This window comes from Sinocyclocheilus anshuiensis, unplaced genomic scaffold, assembly GCF_001515605.1.
Source record: "Sinocyclocheilus anshuiensis isolate Anshui unplaced genomic scaffold, SAMN03320099.WGS_v1.1 scaffold702, whole genome shotgun sequence".
Lineage (NCBI taxonomy): Eukaryota > Metazoa > Chordata > Actinopteri > Cypriniformes > Cyprinidae > Sinocyclocheilus > Sinocyclocheilus anshuiensis.
The window spans coordinates 28,203-37,066 of NW_015548184.1; the positions used below are offsets into that span (position 1 = coordinate 28,203).

An 8,864-nucleotide genomic window follows, 5' to 3' on the forward strand; every position below is an offset into this window, starting at 1 on the left:
AATCATGATAAATCTTCCACTGAGGGGAAAAAAAGTTGTTACAAGTAGTCGCATAGTTTTAATATGTTGCAGTTCCTATAAAATTGCCAAATTTACTTTCATTTGGCACCTACTTAATTTTGAATTCTTGCGTATGTATAAATTCTGTACCTATACATTTGCATTTGTTTCTCATCTTATGGCTGCTAAATCACGGCTGTCAGTCATGGTATATAGGAAGTGTCCTTGTATGTCAGACATTCGAGCCTCAATCAAATTGTAACATGTTATTTCCCTTTACAGTTGCTTGGAGAGCAACAACAGACTGCTGACAGCACAACTAATTAGAGGGATCATTCAGGGAGAGGCTCACAAAAGAATGATTGTCACTCTCTTGTCCTCTTTCTCACTCCTTCTGCTGCTCACGCTCTCCTTCTCTCGGTCTCTGTCACAGGTCTGGATTTGAGCAGTATGTGGAGAGTGGATATCCTCAGTACCCAGACAGCTGTCATGGTGAGTTCCAGACAGTCCAAGCTGACTTGCTCCCAGAGATCATAACTCATTCACACCATTTTTACATCCCTACTACAACTCCAGAACTCTAGAACCTTTCTGAGGGAACATGCATGGGTCGTGTTTCTCTCCAACAAGAAAAGAGACAAAAAGAAATCACATTTTTCCAAGATTTGTGCATTGTGGCATTTTTTTAATGACAATTAAGCACCTCTTCCCAAATTGACATATAATGTAAATGCTAAATCATAGTGTTATTTAATTGATGCTGATTTTAATTAATTATAATATAATGTACTCTACGGTTCAAAATAAATTAAGACTTTTATTCAGCAAAGATACATTAAATTGTCTCAAAAGTGATATTCATCAAAGAATCTTGTATTATTAGAATCCCATATTAGAATGATTTTGAAGGATGATGTGACACTGAAGACTGGAGTAATGGCTGATGAAAATTTAGCTTTGCCATCACAGGAATAAATTACATTTTTAAATATATTCAATTTATAAGTTATTTCAAATTCTAATCATGTTTTACAATATTACTGTTTGTACTATATTTTTGATCATATAATTTGTGAGCATAAAGTACTTCTTTCAAAATTATACAGATCTTACAGTATATATATAATTTTTTTTTTTGTACATTACAAAAATCTTTAATGAAATTGATGTCACACACACACACAAAATCCACATGCAAAAATACAATTATTTTTTCTCTTTTCACATTAAGGTGGACATTTCTTTGTGTGATTTCATTTATTTTATTTTTATTATTTTTATTTATTTTAATGTTTGATGCATTGTGCCAGAGTTAGCCTATTGCTAATTTTCATCGCCAGTCCCATATATAATAGATTCATGTATTGTGTGCATTCTTGTGTTGTAATTGCAAAAGGGAAGAAATTAAAGTGATCATTATGATTATGATATAAATCTGCTTAGCCATAGTAAGATTGCTTTAATGCATGGCCTCGAATAGCTTATTGCTTTTATGCATCAGTGCAGATCCAATATGTTACCATAAGACAACACTGTTCAATAAATAATGTGATTTATTTATAGTAAAAACACAATAAAGCATTCTTCTGCCGAGTAATGAAGTTCATTAGCCTGACTGTAGATTTTCTTCATCTAATTCTTTCTGTAGATGTCTTGGCCACGACTCGCAAGCAGAACCCTGCAGTGGACTCGGCGTACGGTCAGTGCACTAATTCAATCACATAAGCTTTAAGTTCAGTCATTCAAATTGCTTTAGTAAATGGTTACACTTTGTCCAGCCATAATCACAGTCATGTCCATATCCATTGACCATTTTAAAGCAGAAATTTTATGGCCAGCCATTATATTCTGCAAGGTTGGGTCTTGTATTCAACAATAGGCACAGATTGCTATAATTTTTTTTCACATTCTGTCACTGATCTCTTGGTGTGAATATTACATGTCTTTTTTTTGTATCCGACAGTTTGCTTTTCACGCACACATGCATTAATCTTCAATCTGTACTGTTCTGACCTCTGAGCAGCTCTTACAACAGCTCACAGAGAGGCGATAGTTTCCCAGATCAATAGAGTCCGTTACACAAATGACCCGCAGTGAGTCTGCAGGCTGCAGATCTGGACTGCAGACAGAAATGTCCTGCAGGGCTGTGGGCCGTATCAGAGAGCTCTGAGCAAAAGCTTTGGAGGAACAACTGAAAATCACGATCTGACAAATTAATTTTCTCACCGAGTGGATGTGTGACGGTATGTCTGTGTGTGTGTGTGTGTGAGAGAGAGAGGAACATAGGGTGTGTATGTTGTGATAGACGGTGCATGTGATGAAAGATGAAAGATATTGAGAGAGAGAGAGCATATGTGTGTGTTTTGGAGGGAGAGAGGAAGCGTGTGAAAGAGGGAAGGAAAGTGTGTGTGAAATAGAAATGTGCAAGGTTTGTTTTTCTTTTTTTGCGAACTGTATTATATTTCAGACAGTCATGAGCTAATACTAGCTGACAGCTGGCCTGTGTGTGTGAAAGTGTGTGTTAACATCCCTGGGTGGTGTTGTCTGGTTTTGCTTCTAAAGCGTGCCAGTGGATGCAGTGTGATCCGGGTCAGAGCATACAGCTATTGTACCACACACAATGCACTCTGACTCTCTCTCTCTCACACACACACACACATCAGCGCTCCTGTCTTCTGTGAATGATGTGAAATATCCAGTATATTTCTCTAAATCCTTGTATTACCATCTGGATTAGTCACATGAGGTTATTAGCGCAGATGAGATTTAGTAAATAACATTTCCAAGTCACCTGCTTTGTTCTGTTCTAATCTTCAGCTAATGAATCAGTGCCACTGTTTTCTGAGCTGATTATAGTACCAAAATATTTCTAAGACAGCCTGCAATCTGTCCATCAGCCAGTTAGAGAGAAGTGAATAACTCCCCGCATTGTCTTTCTGTCTGTTTTCACAGTATTAGAGGGAAGGGAGAAAAGGTAGATAGTTGATGGATGGAAAGAAGGAAGAGAGGAAGGTTGGGAGGAAGTATAATAATAAGAAAGGAAAGAATAATAGATGAAGAGAGGAAGAAAGTGAGGAAGAGTAGGTTAATAAAGCAAGCATAGATTAAAGAAGGAATAATAGAATAATGAAAAAATAATTGATTTATGAAGGAAGAAAGAATAGATGAAGGAAGAAAGAAAAAAGAACCGATTGAAAAAAGAAAGAATAGATTCATGACGGTAGAAAGAATAGATTAATGATGGAAGAAAAATATGAATGGAGAAAGAATAGATTAATGAAGAAAGAATAGATTCACAAAGAAAGAATAGGTTCATGAAGAAAGAATAGGTTCATGAAGAATAGATTCATTAAGGATAAAAAATAATAAAGAAAAGTAGATTTGTGAAGGTAGCAAAAATAAATTCATGATGGGTGAAAGAACAGATTAATGAAGAAAGAACAGATTACGAAGAAAGAATAGATTCATGAAGGAAGAAAGAATAATGAAGAAAAATAGATTCATTAAGGTAGAAAGAATAGATTAATGACAAAGTATAGATTCACGAAGAAAGATTAGATTTATGAAGGTAGAAAGAATAGATTAATTATAAAGAATAGATAATTAGAGAGTCCACAGAGTAGATTCACTAAGAATAGATTCACAAAGAAAGCATTAATTCATGAAGAAAGAATAGATTCAAAAAGAAAGCATTGATTCATGAAGAAAGAATAGATTCATTAAGGATAAAAAATAATGAAGAAAAATAGATTTGTCAAGGTAGAAAGAATAGATTCATGATAGATGAAAGAATAGATTCACGAAGAAAGAACAGATTCACGAAGAAAGAAATAGATTCATGAAGAAAGAACAGATTCACGAAGAAAGAACAGATTCACGAAGAAAGAATAGATTCATGAAGGAAGAAAGAATAATGAAGAATAGATTCACAAAGAAAGATTAGATTTATGACAGTAGAAAGAATAGATTCATGAAGGTAGAAAGAATAGATTAATTATAAAGAATAGATTCACGAAGAATTTATTTATGAAGAAAGAATAGATTAATGAAGGAGGCAAGGAAGAATAGAGGAAGGAAGTTTGAATAGATTGATGAAGGACTGAAAAACCCTAACCCTAAGGAAAGAGGGTTAGGGCTAACCCTAAAAGGACAGAGTTTAAAGAAGGGAGGAATGAAGGATGTGAGATGGATCAAAGAGGAAACAATGAAGGCAGAAAGGAAGGAGAGAGGATGGGCTGTAGTGTCATGGAGGTGTGGGATGCTGGCCGGCATGTCCCGGTGCTCCTCTCTGTGAAAGAGCACACAGTGGGTGCACACATTCAGTGAGCTTCCCCGCCGCTTCATTCAGCCGCCATGGCTCCTGGAAATGACACGGCAGTGCAGCTCCTCACCTCACGCTGGGACAAAGCCTCCCACGGCACCTCGGCACGGTAATTACAGCTCTACCTGCATTCAAGAGAACTTATTACATCCTCAGAACTCTCGCTGTCTTCCCACTGCGTGATAAAGCCATCCCATTATGAAAGGTGGACCAAAATTCCCACAATGCACCACTGTTTTCCGACAGCTCTTTTCTTCCGGCACTCTTTAAATAGAATGGAAACGGAATGATAATAAAAGCGTCCCGTGTGCCGGCCGCGAGCTCCCTGTTGATCGGTCACTGTGTGGCACAGATGGCAAGATGACGGGCTTTATTTAGAGGTGGGCAAGTGGAGGATGGGCTCCGCGTTTGGCCCCGGACAAGCGGCTGCTGCTCATGAGTACTGTGTGCCGCTACATTAAGCATTAGTCCGGTGATGGAGCTCTTCACAGCAGCCCGAGCCAGAGGATGCTGAGTCTTTCAGAAGGAGAACCCCGCAAGGTCATTGGTACTTAAAGTCGCCGGGGAACGAAGAGAGCTAAATCTCTGAATCAGACTTATGAGGATATCCTCAAAGTATGTGGTCCGCAAGTATGTTTAGGATCAGCACTTTGTGGGGGAATGGATGGAAAAGGAGAAAGGGAGGGGAAACTGTTCAAAAAGAAGCTTCTGTGAGATTAGCTCAGCTCAGATCAGATGCCTCCAAGTCCAAGTTTCGATTCTGCAATACTCTGGGGCTAGAAATTCATGCGGTGGCACAACGAAACAAAGAAAATGTTTTATTGATTTTGCTGCAAGATGGTTTTTTTTGTTTTTTTTTCGTGTTTTACGTGATTTGTACTGTGATTTCTATAGCACCCTTCACATAAACTTTACAACTTCTGAAATCTTTTACTAAGCTATTTAAAGGGATAGTTCACACAAAAATGAAAACTCAATTTACTTAATTTACTCACCCTCATGTTGTTATAATGCCGTATAACATGCTTTCTTCAACGGGGATGCAAAAGGTGTGGGGGTTTTTTTGTTTGTTTGTTTGGGGGGTTTTTTTGTTTTTTTTTTAGGTCATCCACTCAATGAAAGTCAGTGGGGTCTAATGCGGTTTTCAGTTGTATTAATATTATATTATATTATATTATATTATATTATATTATATTATATTATATTATATTGATATTTAAAATTACTTTATTTACATTTTGATTTTAGTTTTTTTGTAATTTTATATGCTTTTGTCATTTTTATTTCGTTTTTTTTTTATATATTTCTTACATTACTAAATCCAAAAAATATGAAGTAAGAATTCAAGTCATTTTACTTCAGTTTATTATATTCATTCAGTTTAAACCTGTTTTGTTTAAAGTCAGTGAGGTCCAAAACCATCACAAAAAAAAATCTTATTTTGCGTTTAACAGAAGAAAGAAAATCATAAAGTTTGTTAATGACATGAGAACGGTGACAGAATTTTCATTCTTGGGTGAACTGATATTGTACAAAATGGAAATGTGTTGAACTCGCATATTTAAATGGATGTTTTCCTGATTTAAAATGCATTTCATGGATATTTTTCTTAAGTAACTTTGTTGCCCCTTCCAATACAACCACAGGAAAGACCTCACCCACAAGTGCCAGCACAACCAATCAGGGGCCAGCTCTGCCTAAAGTCAAGGGTGTCTCTGAGACAGGTACCCGCCCCGAGGAGGGGAGGCGGGGAGGGCAGGGTTCTCCTGACTTGAAGCCAGGCAGTGTGGAGATGGAGCCGTGCTCTCTTCATTACGGAAAAAAAAAACTTAACATTTTTGTCCGTAATTTAATTGACCAAATTAAAACTCATAGCTAGATCTCAATTATATGATCTGTTAGTTAAAATGTTATTTGCTAATGATTCAGTCTTTTCCTTTATTCACAGTCTGCGTCATCACGGTTTATTTTAGTGCACAGGGTCAGAGTCAAGCGATCCATTCCATTCCTACAGCTTTAGGTAGTGTTGACTTTAGCATGTGTGGGTGAATCTCTCTCCCTCTATATACAGTATATATAAAAGGAGAGCGATAATGATGTCTGCCGAAACTAAACCTCTGTTTGTTCTGAGGTGGTGGCTGCCGAGTCCATCCGCTCGTTAATGTTATTTTAAACACACCTTCTCGCAGGTCATTCACACACTCCAATAAGTGTTATGATGGCAGGAACTCTGGCCCCCTGATAATTTGCGTGAGTGTTGGAGGACGGACTGCCATGAGAGGGTGGGCGGATTCTGAAACTCATTAAAACACAGTCGAAGATGAACTGACAATGAACTCTGGCTGAACTCCGGGCTGAAGACGCATTCAGTCCTGCAGAGAGGCTATTAATACCACGGCACGGGGAGAAACAAAGAGAGAGCCTGAGGTTTAGGGAGTCGGCGAGAGATGGAAACATGTTGAAATTGGGTGGAAGACATCGAGGCTTCCGCATCGGGAAAGTGGAAGGATAATGGAAAAGGACGGAGTGAGAAATCTGCTGATTTTGATTCCAATCACACACCAAATCTAGGCTCGGCAAACGCAGGTGTGGTAACTGCTTTAATCAACTTTATAGGAGCTCTGCTCCCGAAAAGAGCAAAGTGACGTCCTTCTCATTAAAGTGTTTCACTTGTAAATGTCACAGTCAGCCTGCCGCCCATGTAGCCAGAGCCAGGTAATAATGTCCATCACCAAAGGTCACATCACAGTCAGCCTGCCGCCCATGTTGCCAGAGCCAGGTAATAATGTCCATCACCAAAGGTCACAAAAAATAGATTCCGTTTTCCCTGAAAAATCCTCTTTATATCAAGCCAGCACATGCCCAGACACATGCAGACTCGACACACAGGCTATTAAATAGTGCACACACACTAGTTATTTCTAAAGAACTGTGGGCTCATACGGTGCTCGGATCCATATAATGCGCTTCCTAAAACCCTCTGCCCCCCTCTCCTTTTCCTTGCCCCTTCCCTCTCTTCCTCCGGTCCTTCTGACCAGAGAGATGTAGTGTTCTGTTAACCTGCCTGTTTTTTCAGACTAATGCTTCACCTTCTTAAGTTCTAAAGCCTCTCTTATTTTCCCGCTCTGGGTTTAGTTTAGAGTCTCGTAAAGCCTGAGCTCTGTAGTCCGACTTTAGGATTATGGCCTTCAGCTTTTTTAGTTCTTCTAGAACTGTCTGTTGCCTCTTTTTTTTTTTGTCTCAAATAGTTCATAATTTTCTTCTAAGGATTAGAGCTACTTGAGCAACTCAGGCTTCAGAGTGAGGCTGTAGCGAGTTCGATTGTTTCCCGCATGCTTGTTTGCTTCTCTAGGGTCGTAAGATCTCTAGCTTGAGCGGCCACTGACTTCCATTGAGTTTTCGCATTTCTTTCCCTATCTGCTTGTGTGGTGTGTCAAAAAGTATGTGTGAATCCGCTGCATGAATCTAACGTCATCTCTCGATTGAAAGCGTGTCTGCTGAAGAGAAGAGTCGCTCTCTTATCAGATACCTGCTTTATTCAGCTTTGAATGCATGATGCATCATATTATGCATGATGTTTTGAAATGTCATGTTCTGTAAAATGTGTTGACTTTTGTGGATTCTAAAGTTCCTTTCACATGATTCGCATCAGCCTTATCCAGTGCATTGAAATCTACAGCGTTACCCCTGATACTGTCTGGTGGTGCAGCTCTCAAACTTGTTCACTGCTAACCTTTCCAAGCACAGCCTATGTTTACTGGACAGTTTACATGAGGTATCATTACATGGATGGTATTGTCACAGAAATTAGTTATGCAGCAACCCCAAAGGAATGTGGAATTTAGAGGGAAACAACATAATTTGTTGTATTATTTATACATTTATTAACATTTATTTACTTAAATAGACATATAAACTACCGTTCAAAAGTTTGGGATCAGTAAGACTTGTAATGTTTTTTAAAGAAGTCTCTTATGCTCATCAAGGCTGCATTTATTTGATCAAAAATACAGAAAAAAAACAGTAATCTTGCAAAATGTTATTACAATATAAAATAATGGTTTCTATTTTAATATACTTTAAAATATCATTTATTTCTGTGATGCAAAGCTGAATTTCCATCAGCCATTACTCCAGTATAAAGTGTCACATGAGCCTTCAGAAATCATTCTAATATGCTGCATTTTTTCTAACAATATACACTACCGTTCAAAAGTTTGGGGTCAGTAAATTTTTATTCTTTCTTTTTTTTAAAGAAATTAAAACTTTTATTCAGCAAGGATGAGTTAAATTGTTAAGAAGTGATAGCAAAGATTTATATTGTTAGAAAAGATTTATATTGTGAATAAATGCTGTTTTTTTTTACTTTTTATCCATCAAAGAATCCTGAAAAAAGTATCGCAGCTTCCAAAAAAATATTTGGCAGCACAACCGTTACCAACATTGATGATTCTAATAATAAATCGGCATAATAGAATGATTTCTGAAGGATCATGTGACACTTTATACTGGAGTAATGGCTGATGGAAATTCAGCTTTGCAT

At 37.6% G+C, this 8,864-nt stretch overlaps 1 protein-coding gene across 1 annotated transcript in view; it reads left to right on the top strand.

Annotated features, from left to right (window-relative positions):
* Positions 1-8,864, top strand: part of LOC107704828 (semaphorin-6D-like) — a 45,184-nt gene that overhangs the window by 26,552 nt on the left and 9,768 nt on the right. The window contains exons 11-13 of the mRNA XM_016507854.1: positions 434-492; positions 1,649-1,699; positions 5,968-6,045. Coding sequence (XP_016363340.1) covers positions 434-492; positions 1,649-1,699; positions 5,968-6,045 — 188 coding nt within the window. The remainder of the gene's footprint in view (positions 1-433; positions 493-1,648; positions 1,700-5,967; positions 6,046-8,864) is intronic.